General features: G+C 35.2%; 3 protein-coding genes across 6 annotated transcripts; all 3 read right to left on the reverse strand.

Annotated features, from left to right (window-relative positions):
• Nucleotides 1–1,996: 1,996 nt before the first annotated feature.
• On the reverse strand, nt 1,997–5,859 carry LOC105278036. 3 transcript variants are annotated; one of them, XM_026971337.1, is made up of 9 exons: nt 5,017–5,859; nt 4,787–4,906; nt 4,549–4,666; nt 4,028–4,289; nt 3,788–3,901; nt 3,397–3,487; nt 2,991–3,136; nt 2,671–2,803; nt 1,997–2,566 (listed from the first exon to the last, which is right to left on the reverse strand). In XM_026971337.1, the coding sequence occupies exons 1-9, from the start codon at nt 5,167–5,169 to the stop codon at nt 2,513–2,515; spliced, it is 1,191 nt and encodes a 396-aa protein (XP_026827138.1). In that variant the 5' UTR covers nt 5,170–5,859; the 3' UTR covers nt 1,997–2,512. The 3 variants fall into 3 exon arrangements, with proteins under 3 accessions (XP_026827138.1, XP_026827136.1, XP_026827139.1); XM_026971335.1 differs by having other exon boundaries at nt 1,999–2,566; nt 4,028–4,292; nt 5,017–5,858; XM_026971338.1 differs by having other exon boundaries at nt 1,999–2,566; nt 4,028–4,292; nt 4,787–4,918; nt 5,017–5,105.
• A 430-nt stretch (nt 5,860–6,289) lies between these two features.
• LOC113562307 (odorant receptor 4-like) lies at nt 6,290–10,506 on the reverse strand. Of its 2 annotated transcripts, none has more exons than XM_026971333.1 (9): nt 10,301–10,506; nt 10,071–10,190; nt 9,832–9,949; nt 9,390–9,651; nt 9,148–9,261; nt 7,243–7,333; nt 6,837–6,982; nt 6,517–6,649; nt 6,290–6,403 (listed from the first exon to the last, which is right to left on the reverse strand). In XM_026971333.1, the coding sequence occupies exons 1-9, from the start codon at nt 10,451–10,453 to the stop codon at nt 6,350–6,352; spliced, it is 1,191 nt and encodes a 396-aa protein (XP_026827134.1). In that variant the 5' UTR covers nt 10,454–10,506; the 3' UTR covers nt 6,290–6,349. The 2 variants fall into 2 exon arrangements, with proteins under 2 accessions (XP_026827134.1, XP_026827130.1); XM_026971329.1 differs by having other exon boundaries at nt 9,390–9,654; nt 10,301–10,505.
• Nucleotides 10,507–15,321: 4,815 nt separating this feature from the next.
• LOC105278066 lies at nt 15,322–24,879 on the reverse strand. Its single transcript, XM_020031211.2, has 14 exons — nt 24,543–24,879; nt 23,864–24,123; nt 23,627–23,789; nt 23,091–23,358; nt 22,532–22,836; nt 22,346–22,465; nt 21,997–22,167; nt 21,200–21,367; nt 19,161–19,420; nt 18,781–18,943; nt 17,377–17,641; nt 16,843–17,147; nt 16,588–16,707; nt 15,322–16,509 (listed from the first exon to the last, which is right to left on the reverse strand). The coding sequence occupies exons 1-14, from the start codon at nt 24,597–24,599 to the stop codon at nt 16,339–16,341; spliced, it is 2,796 nt and encodes a 931-aa protein (XP_019886770.2). The 5' UTR covers nt 24,600–24,879; the 3' UTR covers nt 15,322–16,338.
• Between the last annotated feature and the right edge of the window lie 24 nt (nt 24,880–24,903).

Genomic DNA, 24,903 nt, shown 5'->3' on the forward strand with positions numbered 1-24,903 from the left:
GAAATACTAAATTAACATTTAATTAAAATTTAATACGGTTTTCTGTAAACAAGAATATTACTTCCTGCAGATATATTGGGTTGTTCGGAAAGTAATTTCGTTTTTCACAAAGAGATGTCGTTAGTCGCGTTCCTCGATACTTAACCTTACTCTAAGCGGCAAATTCGTTTTATATTTTGACAACTGACATTTCAGACGTCATTTAGTATCTTATTGTGTTGCGATCTGTCAAGTAATTTTTTTTGGCATCACATCAAACATGGAAAATCAAAGTGAGCATTATCGTAATATTTTGCTTTTTTACTACCGAAAGGGTAAAAATGCAGTGCAAGCGAGAAAAAATTGTGTGCCGTGTACGGAGAAGATGTATTGAGTGAACGTCAGTGTCAGAATTGGTTTTCGAAATTTCGTACTGGAAATTTCGATTTGAAAGATGCACCACGTTCAGGTCGGCCAATTAAAGCTGATGACGAGAAAATAAAGGCTCTGGTGGATGCAAACCGTCGCATAACAACACGCGAAATTGCTGAAAAGTTAAATTTATCGAATTCGACTGTTTACGATCATTTGAAACGCCTTGGATTCGTTTCAAAGCTCGATATTTGGGTTCCACACAATTTAAAGGAAATTGACTTGATTCGACGCATTACCACCTGCGATTCATTGTTGAAACGTGAAGAAAATGAACTATTTTTTAAGCGAATCATAACTGGAGATGAAAAATGGATTGTTTACAACAATGTTAAGCGAAAACGATCATGGTCCAGGCAGATGAACCTGCTCGATCGACATCCAAGGCAGATATTCATCAAAAGAAGATCATGCTTTCTGTATGGTGGGATTGGAAGGGAATCGTATTTTTCGAGCTACTACCAAGCAACCAGACGATTGATTCGAAAGTGTATTGTCGTCAGCTGGATGAATTGGATGCTGCCATCAAGCAGAAGCGACCAGAATTGGCGAATAGGAAAGGTGTCGTATTCCATCACGACAATGCCAGACCACACACAAGTTTGGTCACTCGCCAGAAGCTTTTACAGCTTGGATGGGATGTGCTACCACACCCACCATACTCTCCTGATCTGGCACCATCCGATTACCATTTGTTCCGGTCTCTACACAATTCTTTGAACAATGTAAACTTCGATTCAAATGAAGGCGTCAAAAATCACTTGCTTCAAATTTTTGTCAATAAGGAGAAGAACTTCCATGAGCGTGGAATCTTAAAGTTGCCAGAAAGATGGCGAAAGGTAGTGGAACAAAATGGCCAATGCATCACTGAATAAAATTTATTCTAAATATGAAAAAACCGCTTTTCATTTTTCCTTGAAAAAACGAAATAACTTTCCGAACAACCCAATATTTTACTTATATATATACATATATATAATTTTTCACCTGAATTCCAATGTAATCATTTGTTTAACGTAGCGGCTTGTTAAACTTTTATAAACATTACATTTTTATTGCAAAGTAGCAATGTATATTTTTAGTCATATCTGATTTACTATTTCTATTCATATGTGTTGTATAATTTGCACATATATCACTACTCTGTATTTGGTGTACACCCTGTCTGCATGTATTTTGACGAGGCTCTTACATAATGCCAGCTATTCTTCTTCTTCTTCTTTATAGTGCTTAACTGAATCTTTACTCCAATAATTTAAAATGACACAAAGGTTTTTATTTCTAAGGTCACGTTCAGACAGAAGTGCCGCGCACACTCGAGTTTTGCGACTTTTACACGGCACCGTATACTGCACAGGCAAATATGACTATTTTTAACTGATTCTGGTTTTACAACACGTTAAGATATGTACGTCAAAAAGAGCAAAATAAAATGTCAAAAGAAAATTACTAGTATTTGTCTCGCGCAAAACCTTCAAGAAAATAGCCTAGTTTTTCGACCGTCACAATGGTATCCTCCCTTTGCACTGGACAGTACATAAAACTCCACTACACTTTAGCAGCTTAATCACACAGGATAAATAATGATAAATTACACATTTTTATTGAGATATGCTTACGTATTTGTTTAAAATATCTTCACAAGCCCCATCACTGAATACGTAATATTTAATTTATTTATTAACATTTAAAAGGCTATAATTGTAATATTTATAATATTTATAATAATAATTTACATAACATTTATATAATAATATTTAAATAACGTAATAGTTAAATAACTATAATATTTCACTTTTTAATCATCACCATTTCATTTCTTCTTATCTGCAACTTTTATTCTAATGATAAATTTTATACGTTTCCTGTGAGAAACATTTCAGACCTGATTTTATCAGATTATCTGATTGTACCTACAAATCAAGTAATGTTTCTCTTTGCTTTCTGCATGTCGTTATAGTTTTGAAAGAAAAATGCTACCAATTTTCTTACCAACTTCCTAATTTTTTAAGCTCAATGGGACAAGAGAATGTCAGCATTTTCATTTAGTTTTATATCTATTTACTGTGTTCTAATATACGATATTGGACATATACTTCCGTTAGTCTTGGAGAGATAGCATAAGAGTGAAATAAGATACTGATGTACTTACTAGCTGCAAACAAATACATTCTCCTCAGTTTACCTTTCTCATTACTTTTAAGTTTTAAACAATGCATTATTCATATGTATTGTATGAAATTAAATGTATAACTTTACCGACGCAAAGCTCTCTATAGATAATGTGAATAATCCACCAATATTCAATGTGAAAGCTTTGTTACTCCTTTGTAATAAGAACAAGATCAACTTCTGTATCTTCAACGGTACTAAGTACCATGGAGCATTGTAACTATAAAAAATGTGACATAGAATTGACAATTTAAGAATTATCAAATCTATTATTTTTTAAAAAGTATTATTTTTTAAAATTATGGAAGTATAGAAGTAGAGAATTATTAATAAGATGTATGAGCGCTTTCATCACTGAAAATTACATCAATAAAATTATAAAAACAACAGATAAAAATATTTCATACACCATAAGAAATATATGATCATTACAATCCGTAATTTCCTGTCCAGCATAGTTGGTTAGAAACATATATAGAAAAAGACAAATGATAGTAAAAAGATATCCTACTATCTTTTCGGTTTCTTGCATAGGAGATTTAACTTGCAATATCTAAAACACCGTCATTATGCAATTAATACGTTAACATCTCTAATACTATTTATATCTTTAAAATTAACCATTTTCTACACAATCTCTAGTACATTTTTAAAACTTTGTGTTTAAGCAATTAGCATGATATTTAGAATTTAGTTTCTTAATATGTTCTCTTAATAGGATATTTATCTTCTTATTAAAACTTTTTTTCGACTTAAATATTGTAAACCGTTACGTAGATCAGTCATAAGTAATATTTAATATAAAAACCTTACTGCATAAAGATTCAAACTCATACAAAGCACAGAAATAATTGTTACAATGAAAAGTGATCGTTCCATGTCGCCCACAACAATTTTGGCAATCCTTGAAAAATTGGATATAATCAGATTACAATAAGTTACCATGAAATAATTTAAATATATTTTAATTTCATGTTTGACTATCTTTGACTACATTTAGTTAATTAACTACAATAATTGCCTCATACAGCAGCAATTAGTATTAAAATTGTAATTTCTATTAATTCTTGTTTCCTGTATTAATGCATACTATTTTATGTCTATAATAATAGCTTCCAAACAAATACGTTTTCCTTTGCTCATCGACGTTATCGGTAATAATAATGTATACATATTATCTAAATATTATTATATAAATACTAACTCCATAGCTTTGCGATGAATGTCCACGGCACAGATAAACTCCTTGTAAATCATGGTTTCATTTTTTATAGTAATACATTGTAACGTAGCAGTTATTGCTTGTTCAAAGCGGTAGCTGTAAATATTATCTTCGCTATAATTACATCTAGATATTAGGTTTTCTAGTCTGTGAAGTAAAATCTATTTTTCCCACAATGTGGATAAATATCCGTTTTTTGTTTTTCTAATTTTATTTCTTTACCTAGCAATTCTCAACATTCCACAGATATGTTTGAAACATGAGACCACCATTGTTGCTACCGCTAAAATTACAGCTGTTCCTACAGGTAAAACTGCGTTTAGATATAGGAGCAATAAATAGAAATATCTTTCCTGTACGGCGAAGTATGTAGTCACAGTTACTATGAGGTGGCGCGCATAGGTCACATTCTTGGGCATAATCATATCACAAATGTATGGCCAACATTGTATTACAGTAAGATAAGCATGATTGCATATTCCAACTACTAAACATTATATCTTTTAGATAAACAATAAGATACATATATGCAATATAATACAATATAATGTGCAATATAATACAATATAATGTGCAATATAATACAATATAATGTGCAATATAATACAATATAATGTGCAATATAATACAATATAATAAATCAGTAAATCCTAATTTTTTAGTCAATATTTTAATCTATTTTACTTCAATTCTAAAATTAATAAATAATCACAATCATAGAAGTTAACAGGTCTTCTTCTTACATATACAGGCGAGCGTTATTCGTTTTGCAATGTTTCCATATTTGTTATAGATCGCAATTTCGTTCGAATCCTTTAGTCTGTTGTAGATGTATTGAAATTGCTCCAATAAATATCTTATCTATTGTATTAACAATATTTTATGCTGGATAGTATTGTAAAGTATGAAAAAAAAGTTTTACATAGTACACTTTATTATAGGAATTTATTTACTTTTGGAGAAAATAAAAAATTAACTTACAGTTTCTATGTTAATCCAAAAGGAGATATAAGTCATCAGGAAGAAAGTATAATACGTTGATATAGAAAGCAAATGAATAGTAAATTCGAAGGAATATTCTACAAAACAAAGTCTTGAAAGCTGGAATTAAAACTTTCTTGGGATTTATTTCCTTCAAAAACTCATTGCCTCATCTAAATGACATGTAAATTATACAATAGCAAACATTAAGACTAGAAATATTCACGTACCACGAATATGACAAAGCTTGTCAAAATACTAAGACACAATGCTGCCTGACATGGAGCAAACTTTGATTGTTGATAAGGCCACAAGCCAACAGCGAGTAATGCAATCCTGTTCAAGCTGAAATATTCTTGGACCAAGATACGCGTTTTATACATGATCCTGTGGTTATCGAGTTACGTTTGACTGCAAACTATTTTGGGACGGTTCGTAAAACATCATCTCGCATATAGGAGCACTTGCGAATTATATAATCATATAATAACATTATATAAAATTGTATAATTTTTCTCTACCACAGTAAGTTGTCATGTAAATTGTTTAATAATATAAACGGAGTATAAGATAGCACATAATAGCGATCGATACATACTTTGTCACCTACTTCCGAGAAGAGCGGCGATTAAGTGATCAATATAATGGGGGAAGGAAATTCGCCATGTGTTTATTTTCCATGGAAAATTATTCGTAAAATAATATCGAAACTCACGCATGCGTATATCACCTTTTCTTTAACGGCAGAATTTCATGCATTTCATTGCACTATGTGCATTCGTAAAGTTCACTTCTCCGGTGAAGTCGGCAGCGTCCGATATATCTTAAAAAAGGTCTATTAACATTACTTAAAGAGAGCCGTGATATTGACTGATAAATATCAGCAGTTTCTAGCAGGTACCTCTTTTTTTATTCGCATTTGAGTTAACTCAGAAAAACCTGGTGTTAGTGATTTTAAATATCGAAACATATTATGTTTACTATTTTATACTATCAAGTGCAGTAATGCCGACTTTACTATTGAACGTGAATAATAATAAATTAAACAATTGTTATTGAGATATGTTTACTTATTTGTTTAAAATAGCTTCGCAAGCCCCATCACTGTATAGTTAATATTTAATTTATTTATATATTAACATTTAAATTGCTATAATTATAATATTTATAATATTTGTAATAATAATAATTTACATAAACATTTATATAATAACATTTAAATAACGTAATAGTTAAATAACTAAAATATTTCACTTCTTAATCGTCACCATTTCATTTCTTCTCATCTGCACCTTTTATGCGAATGATAAATTTTATACGTTTAATGTGCGAACCATTTCAGACCTGAATTTGTCAGCTTATCTGAATGTACCTACAAGTCAAGTAATGTTTCTCTTTGCTTTATGCACGCCGTTATGGTTTTGAAAGAAAACTGTTATCAATTGTCTTACCAATATCTTAATTTTTTAAGCAATGGGACAAGAGAATATCAGTATAGTTTCATTTAGTTTTATATCTATTTATTCTGTTCTACTTTACGATATTGTACATATTATACTTTCGTTATTCCTGGAGAGATAGCATAAGAGTGAAATAAGATACTGATGTACTTACTAGCTGCAAACAAATACATTCTCCTCAGTTTACCTTTCTCCTTACTTTTAAACAATGCATTATTTATGTATTATATATATATATATATATATATATAATTAAATGTATAACTTTACCGAAACAAAGCTCTCTATAGATAATATGAATAATCCACCGAAATTCAATGTGAAAGCTTTGTTACTCCTTTGTAATAAGAACAAGATCAACTTCTGTATCTTCGACGGTACTAAGTACCATGGAGTATTGTATCTATAAAAAATGTGGCATGGAATTGACAATTTGAGAATTATTAATTCTATTATTTTTAAAAAAGTATTATTTTTAAAAATTATGGAATTAGAGAATTAGAGAATTTTTAAAAAGATGTATGAGTGCTTTCATCACTGAAAATTACATCAATAAAAATATAAAAACCACAGATGAAAATATTTCTTACACCGTAAGAAATATATGATTATTACAATCCGTAATCTCCTGTCCAGCATAGTTGATTACAAACATATATAGAAAAAGACAAATGATAGTAAAAAGATATCCTACTATCTTTTCGATTTCTTGCATAGGTGACTCAACTTGCAATATCTAAAACACCGTCATTGTGCAATTAATATCTTAACATCTCTAATAATATTTATATCTTTACAATTAATCATTTTCCATACAATCTCTAGTGAATTTTTAAAACTTTGTGTTTAAGCAATTAGCATGATATTTAGAATTTAACTTCTTATTATGATTCTCTTAATAAGATATTTATCTTCTTATTAAAACTAATTTTTTTCGAATTAAATATTGTAAAACGTTACGTAGATCAGTCATAATATCGAATGTAAAAACCTTACTGCATAAAGATTCAAACTCATACAAAGCACAGTACTCGTGATAACAATGAAAAGGGATCGTTCCATGTCGCCCACAACAATTTTGGCAATCCTTGAAAAAATGGATATAATCAGATTACAATAAGTTACCATGAAATAATTTACTTAAAGTTTAATTTCATGTTTGACCACATTTGACTACATTTAGTTAATTAGCTACAATATAATTGCTTCATACAACAGTAATTAGTATTAAAATTGTAATTCCTATTAATTCTTGTTTTCTGTATTGATGTATACTATTTTATGTCTATAATAAGTGCTTTCAAACGTTTTCTCTTGCTTTATCGACGTTATCAGTAATAATGTATACATATTATCATATAAACAGTGACAGACTGAAGGAAAATTTTTGAGAGTAGGCGCTATTTTTTTTAGTTTTGGCTACTATAAGTGAAGAGGAAAATATCTTACAACATACATATAGTATACTAATGTTCTATTTTTGGGGAAGGGGGGAGAGCATATACATCACAAGTTATCTACCATGCAAAAATGACATTTATTTTTTATTTAAAAAAGATTATCAATTAAGAAGAAAGATTATTAATTAAGAAAAGTAGTTTACTATTAGTACTATTATTATTATTAATTAAAAGAAAAAGTATTTTAATATTTATACATTTTACAAAAAACATAATATCTTTGAAAATAAAAAGAAATCAGTTAAACAATTTTTCAAAAAATAAAGCTCGGTTATCTTTTTCTGGCTCCGATTTATTAATACTTCTTCGTTGCTCATCACTAGCATTTCGATGGTTTTTTAACCATAATTTCGTGTATGGTACTGGGTTAAAATTGTCTACCATGTAAACGCTCAAAGCGAACGCAATCACCGTTACATGACAAACTTTGCACGTGCTCTGACGCCAGAGAGCGACGAACGTAATTGTTTAAAATACAGAGTTGACATTAGACTCTGAATCACAGCTACACTGCAAAACATGTCCACTTTAAATATAACGGAAAAAAAAGAATGTTTTTCCGCTTTTACTTTAAGTGTGAAATTAAAGCGGAATCATATATATATGATTCCGATTTATATATATATATATATAATATATTTGTCTGATCATCCGATGGCAATTCAAATTCGTCACAATCACATGCGGTACATTTGTCTCGAGGATTACCACGTCGATCGATTCCCATATTGCTTGGATTACGACGATTAGACAAAAATATATGTCTAACACTTTATAACCATGTAACTCTACAACTATAAAGATGATCAGAAGAAATTCACGCTGCTGCCATATTGCGACTTGCCATAGTTACGTTATTTTCTTCCGCTTTAAATATATATGACCGAAATCGTAACCGATGATCACATCCTTTATAATATCCGTTATAATGCTAGATTATTACCAGTCCTATTTATATAAAGGATTTTAAATTAAATATATATATATATATATATAATTTATATAGGACTGGTAATAATCTAGCATTATAACGGATATTAAAAAGGATGTGATCATCGGTTACGATTTCGGTCATACCTATTTAAAGCGGACGAAAATAACGTAACTATGGCAACTCGCAATATATATAATATATATATATATATATATGATTCCGCTTTAATTTCACACTTAAAGTTAAAGCGGAAAAAATTCCTTTTTTTCCGTTATATTTAAAGTGGACATGTTTTGCAGTGTATAGATAAGTGTTTAAGAGGGAATTTCATTATTCTTTGATTTATATTTCCCTAAAATGTATAGAATTTCTTCATGATTCGATTTTTTTCACTTTGATTTCTTACGAGTATGCGGCGCATACTCTGTATTTTTCAAAACTTTCTTGAGAGTATGCGGCGTCTAGAGCGTCTACCCTTTCAGTCTGCCACTGCATATAAATACTAACTCCATAGCTTTGCGATGAATGTCCACGGCACAGATAAACTCCTTGTAAATCATGGTTTCATTTTTTATGGTAATACTTTGTAACGTAGCAGTTATTGCTTGTTCAAAGCGGTAGCTGTAAATATTATCTCCGCTATAATTATATCTAGATATTAGGTTTTCTAAATTCTATGAAGTAAATTCTGTTTTCCCCGCAATGTGGATAAATATCCGTTTTCTGTTTTTCTAATTTTATTTCTTTACCTAGCAATTCTCAATATTCCACAGATATGTTTGAAACATGATAACAGCATTGTTCCTATCGCTACAATTGCAGTTGTTCCTACAGTAAAAACTACGTTTAGATATAGAAGAAATAAATAGAAAAATCTTTCCTGTATGGCGAAGTATGTAGTCAGAGTTACTATGATGTGGCGCGCATAGGTCACATTTTTGGGCACAATTATATCACAAATGTATGGCCAACATTGTATTACAGTAAGATAAACTTGATCGCATATTCCAACTACTAAACATCATTTCTTTTAAATAAACAATAAGATACATATATGCATGTGCAATATAATACAATATAAAGAATCAGTAAATCATAATTATTTAGTCAATATTGCAATCTATATTTTACTTCAATTCTAAACTAATAAATAATCACAATCATAGAAATTAATTAAGGTCTTCTTTTTACTTGTAAAGGCGAGTGTTAGTCGTTTTGCAATGTTTCCATATTTGTTATAGATAGCAATTTCTTTCGAATCCTTTAGTCTCTTGTAGATATATTGAAATTGCTCCAATATATATCTTATCTATTGTATTAACAATATTTTATGCTGGACAGTATTGTAAAGTATGAAAGAAAATTATTTACATAGTATACTTTATTGTAGGAATTTATTTACTTTTGTAGAAAATAAAAAATTAACTTACAGTTTTTATATTAATCCAAAAGGAGATATAATTCATCAGGAAGAAAGTATAATACGTTGATATAGAAAGCAAATGAATAGTAAATTCAAAGGAATATTCTACAAAACAAAGTCTTGAAAGCTGTAATTAAAAATTTCTTGGGATTTATTTGCTTCAAAAGCTCATTGCCTCATCTAAATGACATGTAAATTATACAATAGCAAACATTAAGACTAGAAATATTCACGTACCACGAATATGACAAAGCTTGTCAAAATACTAAGACACAATGCTGCCTGACATGGAGCAAACTTTGATTGTTGATAAGGCCACAAGCCAACAGCGAGTAATGCAATCCTATTCAAGCTGAAATATTCTTGGACCAAGATACTCGTTTTATACATGATCCTGTGGTTATCGAGTTACGTTTGACTGCAAACTATTTTGGGACGGTTCGTAAAACATCATCTCGCATATAGGAGCAATTGAGAATTATATAATCACATAACATTATATAAAATTGTATAATTTTTCTCTACCACAGTAAGTTGTCATGCAAATTGTTTAATAATATAAACGGAGTATAAGATAGCACATAATAGCGATCGATACATACTTTGTCACCTACTTCCGAGAAGAGCGGCGATTAAGTGATCAATATAATGGGGGAAGGAAATTCGCCATGTGTTTATTTTCCATGGAAAAATATTCGTAAAATAATATCTTGGTCAAAACTCACGCATGCGTATATCACCTTTTCTTTAACGGCAGAATTTCATGCATTTCATTCCGCTATGTGCATTCGTAAAGTTCACTTCTCCGTTGAAGTCAGCAGCGTCTGATATATCTTAAAAAAGATCTATAACATTACTTGAAGAGAGCCGTGGTACGTATTGACTGATAAATACCAGCAGTTTGTAGCAGGTATTTTTATCTGCATTTGAATTAACTCAGAAGAATCTAGAATTACTATAGTTTTAAATATCAGAATATATATTATTATTTTATGCTGTTAAGTACAGTAATGCCGACTTTGATATTGAACTTGATATTTAACCAAGTCATGATGAAATAATTATAATAATTATAATAAATTAACATTTAATTAAAATTTAATACGAATTTCAACGAACAAGAATATTACTTCCCAGCAAACACAAAGTAACAGTAATATACATTTTAGTTATAATTTCCCACTCATTAATATAAATACAACATAACATACATGTTATGTAACAATTACATTGTTGAGTGGGAAATTATAACTAACATGTATATATATATTACTGTTACTTTGTGTTTGCTGGGTTCTTGCACATTATATTTTATTTATATATTGGGTTGTTCGGAAAGTAATTTCGTTTTTCACAAAGAGATGTCGTTAATCGCGTTCCTCGATACTTAACCTTACTCTAAGCGGCAAATTCGTTTTATATTTTGACAACTGACATTTCAGACGTCATTTAGTATCTTATTGTGTTGCGATCTGTCAAGTAATTTTTTTTGGCATCACATCAAACATGGAAAATCAAAGTGAGCATTATCGTAATATTTTGCTTTTTTACTACCGAAAGGGTAAAAATGCAGTGCGAGCGAGAAAAAAATTGTGTACCATGTACGGAGAAGATGTATTGAGTGAACGTCAGTATCAGAATTGGTTTTCGAAATTTCGTACTGGAAATTTCGATTTGAAAGATGCACCACGTTCAGGTCGGCCAATTAAAGCTGATGACGAAAAAATAAAGGCTCCGGTGGATGCAAATCGTCGCATAACAACACACGAAATTGCTGAAAAGTTAAATTTATCGAATTCGACCGTTTACGATTATTTGAAACGCCTTGGATTCGTTTCAAAGCTCGATATTTGGGTTCCACACAATTTAAAGGAAATTGACTTGATTCGACGCATTACCATCTGCGATTCATTGTTGAAACGTGAAGAAAATGAACCATTTTTGAAGCGAATCATAACTGGAGATGAAAAATGGATTGTTTACAACAATGTTAAGCGAAAACGATCATGGTCCAGGCAAGATGAACCTGCTCAATCGACATCCAAGGCAGATATTCATCAAAAGAAGATCATGCTTTCTGTATGGTGGGATTGGAAGGGAATCGTATTTTTCGAGCTACTACCAAGCAACCAGACGATTGATTCGAAAGTGTATTGTCGTCAGCTGGATGAATTGGATGCTGCCATCAAGCAGAAGCGACCAGAATTGGCGAATAGGAAAGGTGTCGTATTCCATCACGACAATGCCAGACCACACACAAGTTTGGTCACTCGCCAGAAGCTTTTACAGCTTGGATGGGATGTGCTACCACACTCACCATACTCTCCTGATCTGGCACCATCCGATTACCATTTGTTCCGGTCTCTACAAAATTCTTTGAACAATGTAAACTTCGATTCAAATGAAGGCGTCAAAAATCACTTGCTTCAATTTTTTGTCAATAAGGAGAAGGACTTCTATGAGCGTGGAATCTTAAAGTTGCCAGAAAGATGGCGAAAGGTAGTGGAACAAAATGGCCAATACATCACTGAATAAAATTTATTCTAAATATGAAAAAACCGCCTTTCATTTTTCCTTGCAAAAACGAAATAACTTTCCGAACAACCCAATACATATATAATTTTTCATCTGAATTCCAATGTAATCATTTGTTTAACTTAGCAGCTTGTTAAAATTTTATGAACATTCCATTTTTATCACTAAGTAGCTCTGCCGTCAGTCTATCATTATATTCTGCCATCAAAACCCGTTGTATTTCTGCTAGCAAGCTGCCGACAGAGTCTGTAGCGGGTACTACGTAAAATCTGGTTTTTGCAGATGGCTATTTTGGCTATCTGGGCAGCCTGTCACTAACAAGTAACACTACCCAAGTGCCACTCGCCGATTTTCTTGAAACTTTGCACACACGTAGTACATCGAAAAACATTAGACACGTGCCTTTTTATTTGTGCTAACAACGCATTTTAAGGTTAGAAAACGCATTCGAAAATTTAACATTCTATAGCACAATGGTAACTAACGCGACTCCTGAGCGTTATTCTCTTACAGCTTTTACGACATTACTCTATTATGATTTCATTGTCTGAATGTTTGGTATTAATTTTACGAGATTCGGAATGGCAGATTCAAAATCGCGGACCGAAATCGCAGAATTTTCAAAAATTTTATGCAAAGTCAGTTTCGAAGAAGTGTTTTAGACCCGTGATTACGATTGTGGTAACAGTTATATCAATCTAGAGGTGGAGGATGAAAAATGGCAAATTCAATATGGTGCATTCAAAATGGCGGACCCAAATTCCAATTGTTTTAAATTAGTTTCAACAGAGAGAAGCGTGAGAGCGGTCACGCTCGCGTTTTAACTGTAACGCCTCAAACGTGGACATTGAAGTGATTGAAGTGATTCTGTCTTTATTGCTCACTGAATATTGAATAAAGATAGAATGACGCCGCGAGCGTTGGGAGCGTCAAGTGGAACGCATATGTCCACGTTTGAGGCGTTACAGTTAAAACGCGAGCGTGACCGCTCTCAGGCTTCTCTCTGGTTTCAAAGACCATTTTTGTGGTGGTTTTCGAGGTGACTGTTTACAATGTTAATAGTAGTTTGACAAAATTTCAAATTTCATAAACCTGTCTTCGGCAGATTAAATTGCTTAAAATTTCGTTAACTTGATTTGTTTGTTTCCGTCGTTTGAAATATCGTCAAACTACTATTATACTACGCGTGTGCAAAGTTCCAAGAAAATCGACGAGTGGCACTTGGGTAGTGTTACTTGTAAGAATGAACTTTATTCAGCAGCAAGGGGGGGAAATACGGACTCGCAGCCCCCGCGACTGCGGGGGGGGGGGGCGGGCGCAGAAGGTGTTTGGGGAAGGACTTAAGGGGGGAGCCTGCTTTAGAACGCTGAAAATAAGGTATATTTTACGAATTGTTTTTGGAGAAACTATACAGCGGATCATTATAAAACTTTGATGCATTTATTAGTACATGTTTAAAGATAAAAAAAATTATTTTTTGATTTGAATATATCTCCTGTAGAGGTCGTCCTGGAGGCATCTTAGTGCAGCCGGCATTGTAAATTGGCGAGCATTCTCCTGCCTCCAAATTTCATCCAAACTAAAAAATTGAAATATTTTCTCGTTATTTATGAATTCCCATCGTCGATGAACCTTTAATATTCATAAAAACATTAAGTTAAACAATTACTTTTGCATGAAAAAGTTCAACAACTTTGCCTAAAAATCGTACTTTTGTGTTCTAAGCTCCACCATTTTGGCACTTTTCAACTTTTTTCTTCTCTCTTTGGTTCATCGACGATGGGAATTCATAAATAACGAGAACACATTTCAATTTTTCAGTTTAGACGAAATTTGGAGGCAGGAGAATGCTCACCAATTTGCAATGCCGGCGACGCGGCTGCACTAAGATTTCTCCAGGACGACCTCTACAGGCGATATATTCAAATCAAAAAATAATTTTTTTTATCTTTAAACATGTACTAATAAATGCATCAAAGTTTTATAATGATCCGCTGTATAGTTTCTCCAAAAAAAAATTCGTAAAATTATACCTTATTTTCAACGTTCTAAAGCAGGTTCCCCCCTTAAGGGCGCAAAGGAGGCGCGATGTTTTAAATAGAGGGGAGGCGTCATTAAACCGAGCTCCGCCACTGTTCGGCAGCAATATTCTCATCACTTTTACCTTCCAGATAATTTCTCTGTCAAATCGAGATGTGATACCTTTGTTGCGACTGCCTGTACCAGCAGACATATTTCTCGACGGACTTCCAAGTGTCCTCCTGCCAAAACCTGTAAAACCTGTAAAGCAAACAGTGTACGACATTCGCACGGTGCAGTTCAAGTCGATACAGATCCGTCAGAGATACTCTGCTCCAGCTCTGGCTAGCCTAGCTCTCGTAGACGCTTTAACCGCCCTCGTCGTCACCACCTTCCTGACGTTCGCGCAAGCTTGTCAAGTTTCCTTCTTCCAAAGTCCTTTCAAAGAGTTTCTCTCTTAAAGTCGCAGAAACAACTTCAGAGACGATGATTCCCTTGCTGGAGGATCATTACTGAATTGGGAACGTCCCGAGTTCAGAGCAGTCACATTAGACGCCGAAATCACTCACACTCGCGAGTGATTTCAGGAAGGTCGCCGCGAAATTTGATTCATCCTAAATCGCATTAAAAATCTGGTGCCATGTTTAACGCGCGGAATGCTTGAAGCATGTAAATCTAAGATGGTGCAAGAGATTCAACCGCAGTCAATGCTAATTCCATGATTTTATTATTCATATTGGACGCGCACGAGGACTTGGCATTGCTTAATTAAATCTCAGTGAGTACAGAAGATTTTCTTTAGAGAGAGAGAGAGGATTGTAAACCGCATTTTGCGGACTTTTGCTAACTGATGGCAAGCCCCATATTTACAGAAATTCTCTTACAACGCTCGTACTTCGTACCTAACACAGCATTATCGTCAATTACTTTGGTGTAAACAATTTAACGAATAACAGTAATTAACACTCGAACGCATAGTATATTTGCTTGGCGATCGTTCGCGTGATATTAGTAAAATTCTCTCTGGCAGCGCTGCTAAGGCTGCTCGAGCTCGAGCACCGCCAAGCTATTCAAGTTCGCACGCAAGATTCGATCGTCCGTCGAGGAGGAACTTAAGTTTAAAACAGACTAAAATTATGGAAAATAATTTATGTACGTGTATGTTATCGCTACATGCATATATGTTACAGGCCTTTTACTTTCATTCCATCGTTCTCTCGCGCCATGAAAGAATTACACATGTACTTGTCACGCCGACATCTTTCGTGATCTTTCTGTACAAAACACACGCCTGTGTATGGTGGTTTTAGTAAGTTACACAACTTAATACCGAGTCGCAGAGCGCTTCAGTAACACGTGCGACGGATTACGTCTGCGAGCAACCGCGCGCAACTTTTTGTCGGAAGACGCGTTTGCGTCTCTGTCGAGGAGAAAAAGTGTCGGTATTACCGCGTAACGCAACGCGTTCATCTTTTCAACCCTGCCCGGTGTCGCCGTTTTCCACTCATTTGCTACGCAAAGACACGAAAATTCAAAAGACATATCGCTCTTCGGCGAGAGCACGTTATTACACACATACGGAGTTATTACTGCGGTTATTACTTTCACGGACGCGAGTTCTTGGAAACTCTCTCTTTAGCGGCATTGAGTACATATTCTCGAGAGACAATGTTCGCTTAATAATGTTATGATATTAATTATATTTATAATTTCTTCGCTACCTATGAGATCGCCGGTATCTCGAAATTCACACTGAGATTTTCTGATTGCGCCAATTTGACGATAGTCGACAGCTTTACCGCAACCCTGGCAGCCTCGTCCAGGTCGTCGATCGGCACGATTTTCAAGCCCGCATTGGCGATCAGAGCCTTGGCCTCGTCTACGTTCGTACCCTGAAAATGCAAAGTACATCTCTGTGTAATTTCAGTCAATCATAAAACGTAACTTTTGCGAAATGGCGTGTACTGTACCTGTAATCTAACAACAACGGGGATTTTTAAGCTAAGCTCCTTAGTCGCGGCGATGATGCCTTCCGCTATTACGTCGCATCGCATGATGCCACCGAAAATGTTAACTAAGAGGGCGTGGACCTGCGCAGAAAGCAATAAGCACGTGTAAATCGAAGTAAAGTGAATTTACTGAAAGGAAATTGATTAAACTCGCGTAATTATACGAATAATCAGCGTCATTAAATTACAAATTAGAGATAACATTATTCGCCTTACTCGTGAATCAGAAGTGATGATCTTAAATGCTTCTTTCACCGCGGAGGCCGATGCACCGCCACCGACATCGAGGAAATTCGCTGGTTCACCGCCGTGCAACTTTATAATGTCCATCGTGGCCATGGCTAAACCAGCACCGTTCACCATGCAACCTATGTTGCCATCAAGCGCGATGTAATTGAGATCGAACTTTGCAGCTTCGACCTCCTTGGAATCCTCCTGAGACCAATCTCTCAGACTAAACAGTTCCTTCTGCCTAAACTCGGCGTTGTCGTCGAACCGGCACTTGCAATCCAGAGCAAAATCTACGAAATTGCATATAAACTTGAATTAAGCATTTAAATATCATATGTTAGCCTTAATTTTCAAGCTTTAGCTTTCTAAATCTACTTCTGCTCGGTTAACACTTTCTTTAATTCTCAATTTTATTTCGATTTGGTATCATGAATTTTAATCTTCGTTTTCACATAAAAATTTACTATAAAGCATTCTTCTTTATAAAGCATTTTTCTGAATCATGGAAATAAAACTTACAATTTCCGTTGATGTCCTCCGCGAGAGGATTGACTTCCAAAAGCAGAGCGTCCTTCTTGAGGAACATTTTATAAAGATTCATAATTATGTTGGAGATGTAATCTTTCACGTTATCGAGGCCAAGCTTGTTAACTATGCGTTCAGCCTGTTCCTTCGTAATTCCCTTATCGATGTCGATAGGTTCGTACATGATAGCGGTAGGATTCGTGGCGGCCACTTCTTCGATATTTACACCACCTTGGCTGGAAGCTATTATGACTGGACCCTGAAATCAAGAGTTATGAAAGTTCTTTGCTTCATGCAAAGTCATATATCTTAAGTTATACAGTGCAAGACACTCTCGTTAATTGGTCATTAAAATTGTACTGAGAAAAAACTGTGACATGTATTAAGATAACATTTGCACGAGTTATGCAACAACGTACATTTTCCAATAAATTATATCTCAGTTCCTTTAATCTCATTAAATCATCGTATATTAATTATATACTAAATATATGTCTATGTATTAAATTTGATTATATGTATATGTATATCTATATCACATCTATATATTAACACATTGTGTACGAGAAACGACATGTCTGTATTTTCACAGCCAAATATAGACGGTTGATGAATATGTTCGTTTTAACGTTATGACATCATCTAATATTTGCACAAGTTTCATCATAATATATAGGGTGTCCCAAAATCACCGGTAACAATTTTAAGAACAGATTCTATAGAACATTCTTATAGCACATTCTACAATTGTAAGAATGTTAGATAAAAATTTTGATACAAAAATGTCACACGAAGCTATAATAATTTTCAAATGGTCAAACGATTAAAGTTTACTAATAACAGAGCTGAAACTTTACGCGCACGGATATGTCGGAACATCGTACAGCATAGGTGCTTCCGTGAACAGAACTTCGTTCGCGATTTTAAATTATTAATGCGCATTTGTACGATAATTTCATATTAACAATTTCATGAGACTGTTTTTTACACATTGCATATGCACAAATGCATAATTAAATATTAAACGCGCGTAATTTAAAATTGAAAATAACCAACTACATGTATGTCATTTTCATATCTGATCGTGCGAAATTTCAGCTCTGCCAATAAACTTTAATTATTTCTCATTTAAAAACCTTGCGCGACATTTTCGTGTTAGAATTTCTGTCTTAAAATGTTCCATAAAATCTACTCTTAAAATTATTAACAATAATTTTCAGACCCTGCATTAAAAATTAAGCAGAAAAACTAATTTTGAAACAAATGTATGCATGAAGCAGCATTTTTACATGCAGGGTAAAAAATGCCTGGAAATTCTCAAAACTTAAAAAAATCTAACTCTTGTTATACGCAATGTGTTAAGTCAGGCTTCGTGCTCCTCCTCGCCATGGAACTTACACCAAAGGCTCTTTCCATCATGACTGCAAGGTAGTATTCTTTGCGCGGAAACATGCGCTGCGTGACCATCACGGCGTTGCATATCCTCCCACCCTCGCCAGTCTGTTTAGTAATCAGTAACTTGCCCAGCATTTGACCCGCCAGCGCTTTCGCCTCCTCCGGACTGTAAACAATGCCAATGAATGTAACAGTGTTTGACTGATTTTGCAGACACAGATCATTCATTTCTAGACAGACAGGAATTTCTTTCGAAACATTTTCGTCATTCATTCATAGCCACAAATATTTATACGTCCGTTCCCTTGGAAGCCTCAGAGCCCCTCGTTTCCTCTCGTCAACATTAAATACCCCTCGCTTGTTTATCTACATGTCGTAATTACGTTTCACACATCTTCACCCCGCTGACGCTCGTTCCCTTGAAGTGGCCCTTGCCTCTGCCGCCGGCGAGAACCTGAGCCTTCAGAACGATGTCCTTCGTCTTGAGGTCAGCGGCGAGTTTCGCCGCCTCATCGGCAGTCTTGGCGACGCCGAATTTCGGGGTGGGTACGTCAGCCTCATTCAGCAGGCTGTAGCTGATGTGCTCGTGCACGTTCAAATTCCTGGCCGGCTGTTTCACCAAGCTGGTCTTGCATCCCAGTATCTGCAAGGGAGAAAAAAACGTGATATAGTGGATTTACTGATAACGTTTCTCGAGTTTCTCCGGATTGTGCGTAATATCGATGCAGCGTCATCGATTGCTGACAAATCATGTGGCAAAGTGTACATTGGCTTGTACGTTGATCGGAATGGAGAAAAAATAGGAATCACTACGAATGATCGACGCAGCATGTTGTGATATCGAAGACAAGATAAGATGCGTGGGCTAAAGTACACGCGGATGTATGTCAATAGAAAAGACGCGTGTAATGTTTAAATATAAATCTATACTTGAAGGCCAGCTGGTGGCAATGAGCAACGCAGTCAGATTGCACAATGATATTTTATGTGCTGTGGTATGCAGTTTAGCGTAGTACGCTGCATTGTGTTCCGAACGACGGATTCCTTTACGAGTTTGGAGCCGATTCTTCAACAAGGAAATTGTAGAGCTGGTAATTTAAAAACAAAAGAATAAATTATCTAATTCTAAATAATTTAATAAAAAATATTGAATTATATGTATTAAAGACTTACTGAATAAGCAAATAAATAAAAGTGTACAGATTATTTCAATTAAAATAAATAAAAATTCTGTAATATAATATAATAAAATAAAAAGTTATTTTAATTTAAATAATTTAAATACATTAATATTCTTTGTTAATTAATATTCAGAACTTTAATTTATTAATGAACAACAATTAATTAACAAAAATATTAATCTTTATTAACCCTTTGCAGTCGTATGTCTACTCTCAGCCAGATTAAGTAAATAAATGCAAAAACTACAAACCGTTTTTTTAAAAACGGGATAGCGTATAATAAAGTTTATATTATTAGTGTTCGTTGAAAATTAGTGTTCAATAAAAATTAATTCCGACCAGCATGGCAGCTGTGTATAAAATTAATACGACCGCAAGGGTTACAAATAATAATCATTAAAATAAATCTCGTTCCTTACATTTCACGTATTCCCAAATGCAACCTCACGAATGCACATTTCAATAAAATTCTGACTTAAAAAATTCGCATTATGTCGTCAGAGCATTGCCCCATCACCGCGCCATGCACTTTTGACAACTGGAGCACGTGCGCAGTGCGCTCCGATACACCGAAAGCTCCCGCTGATTTCAAGGACACGCGTGAACGCTGCCAAGAGTGCAAATTCCGCTCGGGAGAGCGAATCGCAGCCGAGATCTCGCTCGCTCGCCCGATCGTCAATTCTTTTTTCTCGCAGATTCAAATCATAATTTCCCAAAATAGAACGATGATCGTTCGATTGCTCGGCCGGGTGATGCGGCTCGATCGTTTGACAAGTGTCCCCTTCGCGCGCGCGCGCTCGCCGGCGCTTATAATAAATTGCGATTAAACGCAATGAGAGCCGCGCGAGCGGACGCGACGATCGCCGAGGGAATGGCATGCGAAGGGCTCTCCCACGCGGTTGCGTAACTGTCACGGCGTTTTTTCCACGGAAAACTCATTTCTCGTCGCGGCCGCGACGAGACTTGGCTTCGAATCGCTCGCGACCCTGGCGCTCGATTTAGCAGACCACAGCACATTTAATATGGCGCCCGCCCCTCCCCACCCTTCCCCGCCCCTCCCCACCCTTCCCCGCCCGCTCGCGCACCTTTTCGCAGTGTCGTTTCTCTCTCTTTCGCTCTCGCGGTCTTTCTCTCTTTCTCTCGCGCGGCCGATTCGTCACCCGCGCGATCGTCGAGAGGCACCTCGCGCTCTCGAGGCGCGGAATTGACCTTCGCGCGAGAAACTCGGCGGCCTGACGTACCTTGGAGCCGTTGAATCGGCCGAGACCCTCTGCGAGTAAGAACGCCCGCGAAAACATGGAAGCCATCTTTGCCTGAACGACGGCCGTGGACTGCCAAAGTGCCTGCCGTGCCTCGTCCTCGTGCACCTCGCCCCCACTTCGCTTGACGTTTCCTCGCGCAACGCGGTTTTACGCGCTGCGCGATGCAGGATCGACCGCGACGGTACGCGACACGCGTGGCGACGTAGTTCCGATGGCTGCCGAGGCGACCGCAGCGCCGCAGGGAGAATTACGCACGTGTTTTGAATGTATGGAAATGATTTTGTCTTGTTATGGATGAAAATTTTATTTAATTGCAAAATTTAATTTATATATTATATCATCCTATATATATATTACTTTTTAATGCTGTATTATAGTTTTGTTTAATAAAGTTTCTTTAATCGTGTAATAAGTCTTACGGTTGAACATGCATAATAAATTCATATCATAAATTTTAAATATTAGCATTTGTTTTTTAATTAAAAATTAAATAGTATAGTCATCAAATTCTAGCAAAGCATTTTTTTAATTTTTCAAACACTTTTTGTGTGTGCCATTAATCAATAATCCATAAATATATAAATCTTCTAAATATAAAGTGTCTTCGATAAAACTAAAATAAATAACAAATAGATAGAGTTTTACAAAAGAGATAAACATATTTTATGTACGAAAAAATATATTTTGTAGACACGTAATTGTAAAGTTTTCATAAAATGTTTTAAAACAGTTTTAAAATCATTCCTTTCCACAGAATCTTTCCTCTTCGATTTTCATGTGACTGGTGATTTGGCAGTATAAGCGATATCCAAATCCAAAGATTTCGCAAGATTCATCATCAACGCCAACTTAACTGATGTCTCGGCTGCTTTCGCAAACTCGTCCACGGAAAATACCTTTAGCTTAGCATCTAATATCATTTGTTTAGCTTTATTCACATTAGTACCCTAGAAGAACAAATAAATTAGCAGAAAGGATTAAAAATTAGAAAAAAAGGACATAGAAATTATTATTTTAATAAATATAAAATTATATTTAAATAAATATAATTACTATAAAATATAAGAAAATATAATTTAATGATATAACACGCGCATAAATGATACAATCGTTGAAAATAATTACCTGTAACCGCACGATTACAGGTATATTCAGTTTCAATTGTTTGGAAGCGTCAATGATACCCTGCGCGATTATGTCGCATCTCATTATGCCACCGAATATGTTCACAAAAATAGCTTCTACCTGAAGAACAATTCACGTCAATCAATCGCGTTACCTTTCCATCAATTTAATACCATTGAAAGTTACTTTCGGGTCCGAAGACAGTATCTTGAAACCTTCCGTCACAGTCTCGACTGTGGCGGTGCCTCCGACGTCCAAGAAATTTGCTGGCACACCACCGTAGAGCTTTATGATGTCCATGGTGGCCATGGCCAAGCCGGCTCCGTTAACCATACAACCGATGTTCCCGTCCAAAGCTATGTAATTCAAGTTGTACTTGTCAGCCTCGACCTCCTTCGGATCCATCTGCGTTAGGTCCTTCAACGCGAACAATTCCTTCTGCCGATACTCGGCACTATCATCGAACTTGCACTTGCAATCCAGAGCGTAATCTGTGACAGCCAAGCGATGCGTCGCTTTAATCATTAATATCCAAAAAGAATTAAAATTAAAAATTAAAAGAATTAAAAATGAATTTAAAAAACTTGATTTAATAATTACAAATTAATTAAATTAATTTATAAACTAATTAATAAATTAATTAAATTGACTAAATTATAGTTTTACATTCCAACTATAAAATTTAATCAATTTAAATAATTGTTACATAATTAAAAGAATGATATGCCTCCTCCTTCTGACTTACATTCGCCGCAAACGTCTTGGGCGAACGGATTAATCTCGAGCAGCAGAGCGTCCTTCTCCATAAACAACTCGTAAAGATTGCAGGCAACTATCGATGCGATTTCTTTGGCACTGCCCGTGAGTCCTAGCTTGTCGGCCACGTCCTTCGCTTGTTCGGACGTTAAACCTTTCTTCACGTCGACTGGGATGTATCCGATGGCATCGGGATTCTCAGCGGCGATCTCCTCGATGTTCACACCCCCGTGCTTAGAAACGATTATCACGGGTCCCTTGTACAAGGAATTGATGACAAATTAGTCGAATCATTTCATTATTAAATTTTGTCATCATACACGTCAAGTAAACAGTAGGAATAATTAATTGAATAAAGCAATATACAATTATTTAATTAATTTATATACAATTTAATTAATAATTAATTAAATTAATAAAAAATGGAAAAAATATATAATTATGTAATGCTTAAACATAGTGAGTAAAAGTACATGATAAAGTTATGTAATAATATTAGTCATTCATTTAATGATCTTTACGCACGTCGAAGGCTTGCTCCAACATTACCGCCATGTAATATTCCTCACGCGGAAACATGCGCGTTGTTACCATCACGGAATTGCAGATCTTCCCGTCCGGGCCCGTTTGTTTAGTTACCAACACCTTGCCAATCATACTCTTCGCTAATTCTCTTGCCTGCTCCGGCCTGCAATGGAAAAAGTCATCATTACTCTATTTATATATTTTTTTTGCTGCGATTTTCCTGATCCGCTTACTCACGTGTCGCACATTACAACGCCACCGACATCGCTACCCTTAAAATGCCCCTTTCCTCTACCGCCGGCCAGAACTTGCGCCTTCAACACAAGGTCCTTGGTCCCGAGATTTTTCGCCAGCTTAGCGACCTCGTCAGGTGTCTTCGCTACCCCGAAAGGTGGGGTAGGAACGCCGGCCTCCTTCAGTAGGGTGTACGCGACGTGCTCGTGTACATCTAAATTTCGCACCACTTGCTTTACGGTCAGAGACTTGTGCGCTAAGAGCTACACGGAGAAACAGAGCATTTTGCATAACAATAACTGCAGAGACTCGTGATAATTCATTGCATGAATTATAATTGTAATGTGTAAATATCTAAAAATAATTCTAATGTATAAACTTCTATATAAATTATTGTGACATATAAAATTGTGGCAAATATGGTAAACATTACTTTTATAGTAAATTATAATATCGTCGGCCTAATTAGAAAACCTGACTCCAATTTTTGACAAAATTGAGATGTTTATGGTAAGATTCGATAGTCTCACGAGAGTTTTCAGTTTTTTGGCTTTCCTGTAAAGTTTGTAATTTTGTGAGTTAGGAGGTTTTCTAATTAGGCCGACGATATACGATACATTCGTATTGTATTAATAAAATTTAAAGATTAGTCTATGAAAGCTCCGGTAAATTATAATCCTACCTGTCTGCTTATTCTCCGAGCACACACTCCCGTCAAGGACGGTATCATGAGCGACATAATGACAGTTAACCGATAGTTAGCAACACCTCAACGAATTATCGCGTGTTTGAACAATCCTACGCGCACGCGCGCACAATCATTTGACGCACCGCCACTTCCTACAGATTCGACATTCCATTCAACAATGAGCGAGATAATCTCGTCCTTCGAGATATATAATTCCCTATCGCACGGCTTGCTCACGAGAACACTTCGTGCGCGTCCGCGCGACTGACACCGAGTAAGCGACGAACATACGTATACACTCGCGCCGCGTTTTTATTGCAACGGCGATAAGCAACATTATTTGTTGCTGGATTCA

This window comes from Ooceraea biroi, chromosome 1 (genome assembly GCF_003672135.1).
Source record: "Ooceraea biroi isolate clonal line C1 chromosome 1, Obir_v5.4, whole genome shotgun sequence".
NCBI lineage: Eukaryota > Metazoa > Arthropoda > Insecta > Hymenoptera > Formicidae > Ooceraea > Ooceraea biroi.

Bases quoted from the DNA above. Each gene is read 5' to 3' on its own strand.
- LOC105278036 (XM_026971335.1), bottom strand. From the start codon at position 5,169: ATGTATAAAACGCGTATCTTGGTCCAAGAATATTTCAGCTTGAACAGG. The intron at 4,667-4,786 runs GTAAGTTAATTT...TTAATACAATAG, and splicing joins TTTGGATTAACATAGAAACT to ATAAGATATTTATTGGAGCA. The intron at 2,567-2,670 runs GTAAAGTTATAC...ATTTGTTTGCAG, and splicing joins CTATAGAGAGCTTTGCGTCG to CTAGTAAGTACATCAGTATC.
- LOC113562307 (XM_026971329.1), bottom strand. From the start codon at position 10,453: ATGTATAAAACGAGTATCTTGGTCCAAGAATATTTCAGCTTGAATAGG. The intron at 9,950-10,070 runs GTAAGTTAATTT...TTAATACAATAG, and splicing joins TTTGGATTAATATAAAAACT to ATAAGATATATATTGGAGCA. The intron at 6,404-6,516 runs GTAAAGTTATAC...ATTTGTTTGCAG, and splicing joins CTATAGAGAGCTTTGTTTCG to CTAGTAAGTACATCAGTATC.
- LOC105278066 (XM_020031211.2), bottom strand. From the start codon at position 24,599: ATGTCGCTCATGATACCGTCCTTGACGGGAGTGTGTGCTCGGAGAATA. The intron at 23,359-23,626 runs GTGCGTAAAGAT...TCCTTGTACAAG, and splicing joins TGTTGGAGCAAGCCTTCGAC to GGACCCGTGATAATCGTTTC. The intron at 22,168-22,345 runs GTAATTATTTTC...TTGTTCTTCTAG, and splicing joins CTGTAATCGTGCGGTTACAG to GGTACTAATGTGAATAAAGC.